The sequence below is a fragment of the Megalobrama amblycephala genome, linkage group LG12, assembly GCF_018812025.1.
Source record: "Megalobrama amblycephala isolate DHTTF-2021 linkage group LG12, ASM1881202v1, whole genome shotgun sequence".
Classification (NCBI taxonomy): Eukaryota; Metazoa; Chordata; class Actinopteri; order Cypriniformes; family Xenocyprididae; genus Megalobrama; species Megalobrama amblycephala.
In genome coordinates, this window is record NC_063055.1 from 39,331,141 (window position 1) to 39,345,379 (window position 14,239).

The 14,239-nt window shown below is 38.3% G+C and overlaps 1 protein-coding gene across 1 annotated transcript; it reads right to left on the bottom strand.

Annotated features, from left to right (window-relative positions):
* Window positions 1-1,100: 1,100 nt before the first annotated feature.
* actr8 (actin related protein 8) lies at window positions 1,101-12,984 on the bottom strand. Its single transcript, XM_048211100.1, has 13 exons — window positions 12,779-12,984; window positions 11,202-11,372; window positions 10,986-11,096; window positions 10,790-10,894; window positions 9,103-9,276; window positions 8,902-8,995; window positions 8,346-8,478; window positions 7,970-8,123; window positions 6,774-6,869; window positions 6,323-6,463; window positions 4,749-5,010; window positions 3,790-3,953; window positions 1,101-1,761 (listed from the first exon to the last, which is right to left on the bottom strand). The coding sequence occupies exons 1-13, from the start codon at window positions 12,884-12,886 to the stop codon at window positions 1,618-1,620; spliced, it is 1,857 nt and encodes a 618-aa protein (XP_048067057.1). The 5' UTR covers window positions 12,887-12,984; the 3' UTR covers window positions 1,101-1,617.
* Window positions 12,985-14,239: the final 1,255 nt, after the last annotated feature.

Genomic DNA, 14,239 nt, shown 5'->3' on the forward strand with positions numbered 1-14,239 from the left:
TGAGCTCAACAACATGTCTGTGATCATCTACATGTTCATCACTGCAACCTTTCATGCCACGATCTAAATATAACTATAATCAACAGTTTTCACAATTAGTTAACTTTGAGAGCTGTAATAGTAAAAACATGCTAAAAGTTTTCGAGAGAGTAATACTGAGCTATTTCATATGCAAAGATATCATATCTTATCTTTGCTTATGAAATAGCTGTCAGCCAATCACAGCAGTGGGCGTTTACACTGAAGTCTCACAGCAGACACGCCCCTTAAAACAGAGCGTTCAAACCAGCGGACTAAAATCAAGGTAGGAAAAATGCCTTTTATTTCTAAATTATGACAATTTTTGACATAAAAAGCATACTAACATTATAAGTGCACCCCAGAAAACATTATAAAACAACGCAGTTCATGACCCCTTTAAATTAATAATTCACCTGGCACAACACAGTTATTACACCAATTACAATAAAAAGGACCAAATAAATAAATAAATAAATAATGCAGCTCAGCAGCAGAATTATTGGTGTGTATTCGTAGGTTTGCAGTGACTGACACTCCTGTTTGCAGTTCTTGTGTTGCATTAGTTTAGTGTGATGTGTGGACTCTGATCGTCCCTGACCACTTCAACAAACACAGAGTGACGGGAAGGCATAACTGATCCATCTCTGCTTGGTTTAATAAAGGAAAGCTGTCATGCTGGAATAAAGGAGCCTAATGGTGGTCGACTTACACTTGAAAAAGGTTCCTTATTGACACTGATGGTTCTATGAAGAACATTATGCTCTTTTTAAGTCTTGATGTTGTTTTGTGCTCTACTAGAACAGGTTCTCCTGCTTGAATGTTGATTATTTTCCTCATATTCTCCAGTGTTGCAGCTCCTCTCTTCCCAGTCTGACAGTAACACTCTTTAGTTTTCTGTTTAACATCCATGGAAACTTTTCAGCGCAGTTTTTTTTTTATAGTGCAATATAACAATGTTATTACATGATACTCAATATTTATATTACATTATAAATATTTAATCTATTAAATTATGCAGTGCTTTATTACAACACAGGTTGTCATAGTGAGTAATAATTCAGTAAATGTAACAGCCTAAATATTATTACACTGTGCTCACAATTTTATTACTTTTTTTGAGAAAATTACTACATTATGTAGTAATTACATAAACATTACATTTGACTTCTTACATTATATGCAATTATTACATTATGAGATGCTACAAACTCTGTTCAGTCCCAGGACCAAAAGTGTTGAAAATAGCAACTTGTTTAAAGATAAAGAACTGATTTTTAATAAGCATCTTTTAAATACATATTACTTTTGTATGAAGCCGTTTACGGCAGCGGGTACAGGGCACAGTTTTGACCTGGTTAGAGTGGCGAAAATTAGGAATAATACAAAAAATACTTACTTTTTATATATATATTAAAAAAAAAAAACTCCCACTGGAATATAAAATATTGTTTTAGTTGTCGGGCATGTTTTGTCCTAGTTCTTAAGAACCACTGATGTTTGTTAAGAACTCCTTCACATGCCAGATTGACATGCCCTAAAACTAATTTAGAACCAGATGAGCTCCCATCACCAAGGCATGGCTCCCATCCTCCATGTTCACCAGACGAAGGCGGCCCGCTCACGGAGCATCCGGACGCCAAAGCGCTGCCACTCTCGCTGGTGAATCCACAGCTCCTGCGTGGTGTCCAAACACGCCAGCACGGCTCCACCCTTCCACGCGATGACGCGAGGATCCATGTCCTGTGGGCAACAGCCATCAGTGAGAACATACAGGTCAATGAATTCTGGGCAGGGTTCAGCCAGTCATGTGAAATTCACATTAGGGCCTTAGAAACTACTAACTAGTACAAGCGTTTAAATCTTTCAGACGGGCCCAAAAATATGATCATCCCCCATCCTTAAAAGGCATCTATCCTTTATGAACACCCAATTTATTCACTGAAAATTGAATATTATAAATCTAAAATGTGTTTCTATTAAGTTACTATTTTAATCAACATTTTGGTTAGACTTTACAGTAAGGTTTCATTTGTTAACATTAGTTAACTGCATTAGTTGACAATTTATTAATCTTAGTTAATTTCAACATTTACTTATGCTACATTACTACATAACTAATATATAATATACTAATACATTATTAAAATCAAAAGTTGTATCTGTTAATATTATTTAATGAACCTGATTTTAATCTGCCTGTTTTATCATGATTTTTAAAGCAGAGCTCAAAACATCTATTTTCTCTGGCTTTCAATCATAGCTCAATTGTGTAGATGCTGCTCTTGCTTGTGTTTGTATACGTTTTTTGTTTGTGATGGTCTTTGGACATACTGTACAGCACCTTGGTCAACAATTGTTTTTAATGGTGCTATATAAATAAAGTTGAGACGGACATTCATTTATTAATTTGCTTAATTATATTAATCTTATAATGTGTAGTTATTCAGATAACGCTTACCTTTAAAGCAAGCTCACACTACAAAACTTGGCGGCCGAATCTGTGCTCGTTGTGGTCTCCAGTGCTCGTTAAGTATGAGCAGGTCAACGCACGGTCACAGACATGGTGATATTTTCAAACCTGTTTGATATTATCATTATCTTGTAGTGTGTGCAATGCAAGTACAAGGTAACACTAATCCAGCCAATCACGGTACAGACGGTATAAATGGAAAAATCTCGTAATCATGAATTTATGTGAGAAAACATTTTTTAGCTATTAGTCAGGACTGCCTCTTGACCAGATGTCTTATAGAGATGATTGGCCCTTAAGGACTTGATGTCCAGCCATTCACACAGAAAGCATTTTTGCATTCCATCATTTTCATGCATACATGCACTAGTTAGATGTCTTTGACTGTTTGTCAAATCTTTGTGCATGAGCAATGTGTGTTTAGAACAACATGTCAAGTTTTAAAAAGTTTTTCACCTGCATTTGGTGTTAACTGGCAGGTTTGAAATGATGAACAGACTGAATTTAGGCTTTTATTCACATACAAACATTGACCAGTGAACGTAAACAGATGCTCAAGTATACTGGCTTGACGCACGTGAACAAACCTCATTGGTTCTTGCTGAAGCTCAAACGTGCTGCGTAACATGAGAATGAACCTTATTGGTCGTCATGCAAACATGCTTGCGCTTCCGTTTACCACAACTAATGTGTGAGTTGACGAATGTTTATATGTGAATAAAAGCCTAAATTAAATCTGTTCATCATATAAAGTGATCGAGTCTCTTCAGTAAATTTGTACTAAACCACTCAATTCATATGGATTAATTTTATAATCTCTTTATGAAGTTTTTGGTAGTTGCTCACACTGTCAATGGAGGAAAAGAAATCTCTCAGATTTCATTACAATAACTTCATTTGGGTTTGGAATGACATGAGGTTGAGTAAATGATGACAGAATTTTCATTTTTGGTTGTAAAATTTACATCAGAGCCCCCTCCCCTAACAGTTTAAAAATGGTTTTGGAACAAATATTACTGGCAAAGCTTTATTTAAATGACATCTGTAAAGAACATTTGTATGTACACCTTAATCTATACACCTGGAATTAGTTTTAACTAAGCTTTTAACTCTAAACAATGAAAGAATGAAATGATCTTCATTTGTGTTCTGATTACAATATCTCTTTCACAAAGTCCTTTCTTCAGGATGCTATGGCCATGAAAGCACTTCGATTACTGGTTACAAAGATAGTTTTCTGCCTTTTTAAAGAAAAATCTGCTGACACGCACATACACACACTAATTGGTTTTACACACCTTCGGTCGTGTGATGACATCAACGTTCTCCACCAGACAACGAAAAGATGGAGGCATCTTATTGAGGATGCGATGCTGCAGAAACTCTTGCGCTCCATGAAAGAGCAGCCCGCCGCCCACTACCAGAATACAGCTGTACATTTTACGCTTCGTTTCATCTGAGGCTGTGAAAATAGATCCAGAAACATTTGTAAGGCTTTATTCCCACAAGATAAAAATACAATAAAATGAGGTATGCTTGAAATCAGATAAGTAATTACATCTATAAATCACACTGTTGACCCCTTAACCCACCCTTAAACCTACCCATACCAGCAAACCTGGTCTAACGTTACCCATTTCCACCTTAACAGCAGCACAAGTGTTTTACAACACAACATTAACAATAAGCACATTGGACCTAACAATTATTTTCATGATGCAAGTACATGATAGTTAAAGGCACCTAATATAAAATGTGACCATACTTTTCAATAGCAAGATGATCTTTAGAGCCTCTTCACACCAAGACCAAGAAGTGAGAGCAGCACTTTAATTTGAATCAGCTATTAATGTGGCCATTGAATAAGATGCATGCTTTTTGGTTGCATATTACAACTGGGTGGCGCTCACAAACACACTATTTTGCTATGCGACAGTAAATAGAGGAAGAATCCAGTGCTCTTGACTCTGTACTCTTCTATTTGGTGTTATTTGATCAAATAAAACAAAAAGTTAAGCATTGCTGCTTTGTGTACCGTAGTAACCAGGGTAACCACTGTATTTCTATAGGTGCCACATACTGTCAGAGTGTTTTTGCATTTTCAATCAGCCCTACTTTTATGCATTGTTCTGAACAGACAAATTGCATGCAAAAATCTTGGTGTGGACAAGCTTTAATTATGGGGTTAGATTTGTCCCCAGGTTTTTTGAGTGATTCACCCATGTGCTGGCAAATAAGAAAAAAAGTCAGTATTTACAGCAGCAGTCAATGCTGTGCAAGATGGCTTTATCCATGCCGAGTGCTTTTCCCTCAAACTGAGTCATGGCCGTCTTCCTGGACAACAGAGCTGACGATGTTTCTTCTGCATCTGCCCCAGCGACGAGGCCCTCGGCTTGAGCATGGCCCAGTTCAATATCCTGAGCCAGACTTCCCTTCTCTGACGGGTCGCACATGCTGGATTCCCCCTCAAAACCGGCAGGCTTAGGGAATGATTTACGGTCTGCTGTGGCTTTGGAAGACTGTGTGAGAGAGAAACATACTGAGATCACACACACACCTAGAAAAGAAACAGCTATTAATGCAATGCTTCTGACTCGGCTTAACAAGAGAAGGGGCGTCAAACTCAATTTCTGCCTGGGACACATCAGCTTTTGTGTATCCCTTCCAAAGAGCCAACTATAAAATTAAATTCGGCATGAGACAGAAGTTGCGCTAGTCTTTTCTTCTCTATTGTGCCGTATATCTGAGTGAAATGTCTTCTGGAACAAGAATAAATGTAGGGCGGAATTGATTGGATGGTTGTGGTTTGCTATTGGTGGATCTCATGTGAGTGACAGGTTGTCCCGCCCTCGTCATCAGAGAAGAGATGCTGCAAGAGGGAGGGGAAGATATTCTGATTCAAGATTATGAGGAACATTAATTTAAAACAATAATGATGTGCACTGATAAATAATTTATAATAAATAATGCAAAATTGTCCATTGTCCATTTTGATTTCATGGTGACTTTAAAGACCAATTTTATTTTTTGCAAAAACAGCACCAAAGCATTTTCAAATCTTGTTATTTTGGAAGTATTCTTTCTTTCTTTTTAAACCATTTTACGTGAGAAACGTTAAGTTTGTGCTGCAAATCATTTCATTAGTTCACTTTATGTAAATTTAAAGTAAGTTTGACTGATGACAATAACAAACTCCACATATTTATACACTAGAACTTATTTTATAATGGTAATTTTTAAACAAACTATTAGTGCTTTTATTAAAACCAGTCAAAAGCCAGTCAAAACGTGAAAGCAGATTAGTCGGGAAGCGCTGAGACATTTCGTTCATACATTTCATAAATTAACTCGTGGACTGCCTGAAATGAGCTGGAAATCTAACAGGATCACAGTATGATGAAATTATCCCCCTGGCCACATTAAAATGAGTTGGCAGGCAGATTTTGGCCCGTGGGCCTTGTGTTTGACACATGTGACTCTCTGGGGTGTAACAGAACTGATTCATTTGAGTCATTCATACACGAATCAGACTACACTGGTGGCGTGTTTTCTGTCGCTTTCCTGCAGGAACAATGCAATGGAATGATATGTTGTGAAAGTACTGTTCTTTTGCACCACCCAATCTTTAAAGGGACAGTTCATCCAAAAAAGAAAATGTTTTTAAGATGAACTGAAGTCTTATGGGTTTGGAATGACACAAGGGTGAATAAATGATCACAGAATTTTCATTTTTTGGGTGAACTGTCCCTTTAAATCTCAAAATCAGCTGAAATCGTTCAACAAAAGAACCATTAAAAATGGATCTGATGTGGGTTTTAGAGAGAGATGTACCTGGTCTTGTTTGCTCTGTGTGGTCAGGAGGAAGTGCTCATCGTGTGGATCCTCTGCGTCTCCTTGAGAGCGATGCAGCAGCGATGTCATCTTCTGACCCACGATTCCAAACGCAGCAGGGTAGAATAATGCCATGGGAGCCTATAAAACAAATCAATGATTGTAGATCATGTTTGCAATCATGTTGTGTGATGTTTTGAACTGAACTGAATCTGGACTGACTCGAGCTGAATGACAACACATCTTTTTAGAGCTGCTTTACAGCAAAATTTGAATTTGTCTCATATTTGATCAAGTTTGCATCACTGATTCTGTTTATTACAGTGAAGCTGCTTTGAAACAATCTGTATTGTATAAAGCGCTACAGAAATAAAGCCGACTTTGACTTTAGATATCAATTAGAGGACATGCGCTAAACCACCACTAATGACAAAATCCGGTCCATGTCTACCTGGAGTTTCTCATCTCCTAACCGTAACTGATACAGCAGCACTGGGGAATCAGGGAAACGTGTGCGAAACTCGTGATCTTGCAGCCCAGAAATATCCTACAGAAAAACCAAATACAAATATCAAATGTCAACCAAGTACATCAGATCACACAGAAAAAGAAGCAAATTTGAAAGATGATGTTGATATAAATATTGAACACAAACACAAACACACACACACACACATTATATATATATATATATATATATATATATATATATATATATATATATATATATATATATATATATATATATATATATATATATATATATTTATACACACACAAGACACAAGATATTGTCTTTTTCTCATTACACTAAAAAAAACTTGAACTGGTTTCATGATCTTTTGTCTCATGACTTGTGGGTATGTAGCATAAACACTGTTTCCATATGACTGTATTTTACTTGCATTAAATTCAACACTTTTAAGCCATTTAAAGTGCCCCTATTATGCTTTTTAGGATATTCCCTTTAATGCAGTGTGTAATGTAGCTGTTTGTGAATGTAAAAGGTCTGAAAAGTTTTAAAGATCAAAGTGCAGATAAATGGAGTTTCGATTCTGAAATGCAGAAATGAGTCGTCAGTAATTCAGTCTCACTTCCTGCTGAACCTGTAGGTTTGTAACTAATTTGCATAATGCCAGTCTATGGTCTTCATTGGCTGAACAGCGTCTCTTTGCCCCGCCCTCAATCACTGTAGTTGTATCTGAGACTGGAAGAGTTTGGTTCGTGTTGTTCATGTGAAGAAGACGCTGTTTTCTGCTGCCAAAGCAAATCCACTTTGATGAGATTGATCAACGCCATCGTTACTGTTCGAATCACTGTGAATCAAGTGCTGAGATTCAGATATGATCATGAGTGTTTGGTTTCTGACCAATCACAACAGACTGGCCCAATCTGACCCATCAGAGCAGAGCAGGCTCTCAGAAAGGCGGGGTTTAGAGAGACTGAATCCTTGATTGAACCATTTCAGACACTAAGAGAAAAGAGCTGATGCTGCAGTGATATTATGAGAAAATTAAAGTTTTTGACCTTGGATGCATGAAACCTGTTGTAGGAGACTCCAAAACAACATTAGGAGCCTTTAAAATAGCATAATGGGGCACTTTAAGAGTAAATTGACAGCTAGTGAACAAGTTGCTGCGAGGTCACCTGATCCAGATGGCAGAAGGACTCTTTGAGCTGTTGCAGTAAGACACAGTCCAGTTTGTTGCTGAGTTGACATTCTCTGTAGGGAAATCCAGCTCTCTGCATGAGCCAGAAAAAACACCGCGTCACATCCGAGCCTCCGTACGCAAGAGACAACCTGCACCAGACAAACACATGATGATTTAACACTTTAATAATAATGCAACATTTCGAGCAAATAAGGTCACGGCTTTGTCTGAATAGGGATATTGTCTTCAGAAAATGCAAAAATCTAGTTTAACCCAAATGAGCCCTGATTCTTACACTGTTTGGGATCTAAACTACACCTTTAACATGGCGTATGATAGAGCGCATCAGTCCTATAGTGTGTTTGTCTCACCTGGAGCTGCGGTGGGACACGCCGTCCTCAACACAACACACGCTGGTCTTCTGGTCGCCCACGTCCACCACACACGCACTGCTCATCCCGCTGCCGAAGGTCGCACACACCGACTCCTGATGCACAACAACAGCTACAAAAACAGTCAGGAGATCAGATCCGTTTCAAATGACTGCCAAAGCTGATTTTCATTTTGTTTAGCCAAAGTGCTTTATTAGTGTGAAGTGCTTTCTTCACACCTGGCTCGATTGGAGCGTTTGTTTCTGAATCTGGTGCTTTTCTTCATTAGTACGGTTTGTTTAGGCATATATTAACATGGCAGTCGTGCTCGCATCTGTACCAAAATAATCAGTCCGGGATCGCTTGAACGAAGTTCACTTGTGGTGAGAAAGCAACCCTACCCAACAGACCAGGCTGTATCATAATTCATAATGAGAAATAAATACATGAAATATATTCTGTGGCCGAGCACATTAGAAACGCCTTTTTTATCATAAAAACTGATAATGTATATAACATATATTAATAGCAAGAGCGAATGGTCTTTGTGACATACCTGAAAAGCCCATTTTTACCAGCAGCATATTGACCACTTCCTTCACGTGCTGCCTGTTATAGATGTCTGGGATCAGGAGGATGCATCTGTAATACTAAAAAAAACCAACAACAACATCAAAACACAGTCGTCAAATCATCTGACTCCACGTGTCCGTCAAATGAAATCTGATGCCCCAGAAGCAGCAAGTTCTACATGTACCTTCAGATCCTTCAGAGGGATTTCTAAAAGCTTCTGAATCGCATGAGACCAGATGGTCTCGAGGTCCACCAGTGTAGCCGTGAGAGAGCCGCCCGGCCCGCTGTGGACGTTCAGATGACCCCTGCAGATGGGCCAGTGGATGCTGTAGCAGTCGGTAGGGTTCACATACAACGCCTGATCACCAGAGACACAGAGAGAGAGAGAGAGCGCTTCCATTTACTGTATTTGATGTGCTCTATGCATCAATGTTTATACATGGATAAAATAAAAAAAATAATAAAAGCCTAAATTAAATGAGTTCATCATATAAAGTGCTCAATATATGGATTTCGTTTACAAACTCTTAGGGTGTTTTAATTCAGTTCTGGTTCTTTTGGTCTGGTTCTCTTATCGCTCACACTGCTAACACCAAACAAGGCTTGAAATTGCAACCGTTTTGGTCACATATGCTCCTGAAAATTAGTCTGTGTGACCTCAAAATACATTTTGGAGCATGTTTGTGATTGCAAATAATTGTTCTGGTGCAATGCATTTTCTAAACACAGGTCGACCGGCCGAAAATCAGAACCAGACGTTTTTTGATCCAAACGCACGATCGGCAACCATTTTTTTGTTCATTTTGGCCGATCTCTGTTCCTAATTTGCACACAAACCGCATTGCAATCATTTCCCGAAATCTCATTTGTGTGGAAATATATTGAAGTCTGTAAACAGGATGTTAAAACAGAACAGAGATGGGACACGCAAAAGACTGATGCAAACAAGAGGCCAGCAGAGAAAATACCAGGCACAGATCAAGATCACGGTTCATGAGGCATGAAATATAGGAAGAAAAATATCAATATTGAATTGAGGGTGGGGATTTATATGAATGTATCTCTGAAGGGACCTGACTGTCTTCAGAAAAGTTTCGAAGGCATTTTCTTTTCCTCTTATTCTCCTTTCCTCCTATTCTACTTATGGAAAAAAATGGAACTGGCGCTGCGTTCGTTCCGTAAGTAGAATAGGGAAGGCGTAGAACATACAGCGTAAGCTTTTTGAAGAATGTGGAAAGCAGAAGTACGTTCAAGGCGATATTTTGTGTTTATAAAGCATATACAGTTGTATTTTTTTTAGAAAATGACCGATGGTTTCTCTAGATAAGACTCTTATTCCTCGTCTGGGATCGTTTAAAGCTCTTTGAAGCTGCACTGAAACTGTAATTTTGACCTTCAACCGTCTGGAGGCCAGTGAAGTCCACTATAAGGATAATAATCCTGGAATGTTTTCCTCAAAAACCTTCATTTCTTTTCAACTGACGAAAGAAAGACATGAACATCTTGGATGACATGAGGGTGAGTAAATTATCAGGAACATTTTATTTAAAAGTGGACTAATCCTTTACCATGCACAACTGCCATATATTGTAATCATTATGATGACATGTAATCATGGCTTTAACAAGCTCATTGTTTCTGCCTAAATGAATACATGATGTTAGCCAACTTAGAACTGTGCATCCTGACATATGGACATTTCTTGGACACGCTCACCTCTGATACAAGGTGAAAAGACGAGCACAGCCTCGCTTTCATAACAGGTAAAAACTTGTTCCAATGTAATTTGTGAAAGCAAGAGATTTGATTCGTTTCAAGGTGTTTGCAACATGTGATGTTTATGACTTGCATGAGCAGCGTTCTTGTCTCACCTCTTCTCCTACGAGATATTGGGGTTGATGAGTTGTATTTGTCCAGCTGACCTTAGAGTTTGGCTCTAGAACAGCAGGACGTATTTGTCTGTTGTATAATCTGGCCTGTGAACACACACACACACACACACACACACACACTCAGTGTTGAAGCACACAGATCTGCCAATATGGATTTATTTTCAGTATGACGCACCTGCTCTGCAGACACTGGCGTTCTTCTCACACCGTTGGACATTTTCCTGGACCAGATCACCTGGTCGATCATTTTCAGCCCATTCTGTCTCTGTTCGTTACTGTCTGCACACTGCAGCGTCAGCCAACAACATGACGAAACACATTCAAACACAATCAGTCACTGATGACCTTCATTAGCATTTATCCTCGTCATCATCACAGCATGGTAACGTACGTTCAGTCCGTCTCGTAAGAGGCACGGGTCCTCGTGGCGGGGCTGGCCGGGCTGTTTGTGTCTGCGGGCGATGACGTGAGGGACGCTGATGGGCAGCGTGTCTGTAGCCCGTCCCATCCGCAGCGTCTTTGATCCAGGGTGAATCACAACGACGAAGTTGGCTTGAATTTGCTGAAAATGACAATAACCGTTTCAGGAAAAAAACAAACAAACAAACATATTCTCCATTTTAAAGTCACCAAAATTGACAATTCTTATGTTTTTTTGTTTTAAATAAATGATTATAAAGATTGCAAGTGGGAGAGGAAACTGTTTTGATTAAAGATTACGAGGCATATGAATTATTTTAAAAAAAGATGCTGCAATATTCCTTAAAAGGATGGTTGATTATGATTTCACATTTTTAGCTTTAGTTAGTCTGTAATGTTGCTGTTTGATCATGAACAACATCTGCAAAGTTACGACGCTCAAAGTTCAATGCAAAGGGAGATATTTTCTTTTACAGAAATCGCTTTTTAAACGGCTGGTAGGGACTACAATGAGCTTCTTCCTGGGTTGGTGACATCACAAACCCTAAAATTTACATAAACCCCGCCCCCAAGAACACACAACAAAGTGGGCGGGGCCATGTTGGGCTGCTTTAGAGAAGAGGAAGAGTTGTTGTAGTAGAGTGTTGTTGACATGCCGTCATTTTACGCCGGACTGCTTCACAAACGAGGGTCAATTCAACACAAAAGATGAACATGACGGCACATGCTAGTGGATGAGTTGAATCAACTCCACAGCAACTACATAAATTTATCCACTAACCATTCAGAAACGTCTAAAAGTTGTAACTTCTTCCTGAGTCTCTCCATCAGTGTCGACTCCGGTTTGAACAATGTAAGGCTGAACACCGTTACTGACAATCCTCATTTTGGCTGCGTGAGATTCTCCAGCTTTGTTGTTGTTGAGCTGTTAAAGCTCCACCCTCTTCTGGAAAGGGGGCGGGAGCAGCAGCTCATTTGCATTTAAAAGGACACACACAAAAATGTGTTTTTGCTCACACCCAAATAGGGGCAAATTTGACAAGCTATAATAAATGATCTGTGGGGTATTTTGAGCTGAAACTTCACAGACACATTCTGGAGACACCAGGGACTTATATTACATCTTGTAAAAGGTACATTTTAGGTCCTCTTTAAAATAATAAGAATTGCCAATTCTGATATCATACTAACTTAAACACCTGAACTCTGATCTGCGCGTCTCTAGCTAAAAATGAGACAATATGCCAGATTATTAGTGCAGATTATTATGTCAGAATTACTACTGATTTTTTATTTCCATTTAACTTCAGATTTCGAGAAGGAAACTAAAACAGATACAAAAATGTTGCAAACTACCGTTATGGCCATCATAAATAGAACAGAATAATTTTTACTAAAATCAAATGAATAGTTAGTACACCGTAATCGTTATTATCATGTTAATTATTAAATAGTCACTTATTTTAGCTATCACTGATATTATTAGCGGTCCAAACACCGAAAGTGTTGGGATCTGATTGTGTTTTGATGACTGTCATTAATGATCACCTCCTGCACGGGCTCCGGTACCGCGGCGGGAGCGATGGGTCTCTTCACTCCGCGCTGCTCTTTCTCTCTGTCTCTTCCATTCTCCGCATCTCTGTCTGTTTGTGTCATAATGATGCTGAAAGTTCATCTAAACATGTATCAACACACTGTTGATGAACGAGCGTTCAAACGAAGCACTTCTTCTTCTGGTCAGTTTAGTGTAGGTTGGCATTGACGCCATCTACTGAGCTGGAGTGTGAAACGCTCTTCTTCTGTCACGATCATGTGATGTTACCGCCACCTACTGCCGCTGCGTTAGTGCTGCACCCGGATATTCTCAGTCCTGTTTGGACTGAAGACTGAACATTACAGCAGAGTGAGTTTACTTGACATGTGTCTGAAGAAACAGGCACAACTATAGTTGTTTACCATGCCCAAACCTTACTGTGTGTATCTGAACCACAATAACAATCATATGAAAGTACTATTATTATTTATGAGTTAGTCACTGATCCCTGAGATAAGGGACAAAACATGTTTTAGAAGTTAGTTTTTATTATTTAATAATACATTATTTTTAAACTCAGCTATTGAACCATGTAAGGAAACAGAAAATGTTTTTTTTTTTTTTTTTTCTAAAAATGTACATGTATTCACGTTGGAACTTAATTTGTGTCAGACACATTAAAAAGCATGGTATTTTAATTTGATCCAACCAAAAACTGTGTAATAATGGTGTTCAGTAAAGGAGCTAAGTGAAAAAATTAATTCTCTAAAAAATTTTCTTGGGTTAGGGTTATTATGAATAATTCAATTCCTAAATTCCTTAAATCTGTAACCTCCTTTTTAATTTTAAGCATATATTCTTAGGTAAACCATTGTTCTTAGGTAAATCAGACATGATATCATGTAGTTCAATTAATGTTTTAATATTTTAACATTTCTTTCAAAATTAACTTTCACCTTCACCTCACAGTGTTAAATACTGACAGAGTTAACAAATACTGACGGAGTTGACACATAATGACAGAGTTGAGTTGACAAATACTGAGAGAGTTGAGTTAAAAAATACTGATGGTATTGACAAATATTGAGGGAGTTGACACATAATGACAGAGTTGAGTTGACAAATACTGAGAGAGCTGAGTTAAAAAATACTGATGGTATTGACACATAATGACGGAGTTGACACATAATGACAGAGTTGAGTTGACAAATACTGAGAGAGCTGAGTTAAAAAATACTGATGGTATTGACACATAATGACGGAGTTGACAAATACTGACGGAGTTGATAAATACTGATGGTGTTGACAAATACTGACAGAGTTGACATAATGACGGAGTTGAGTTGACAAATACTGACAGACCTGAGTTAAAAAATACTGATGGTATTGACAAATACTGACAGAGTTGACACATAATGACGGAGTTGACAAATACTGACGGAGCTGACAAATACTAATGGTATTGACAAATATTG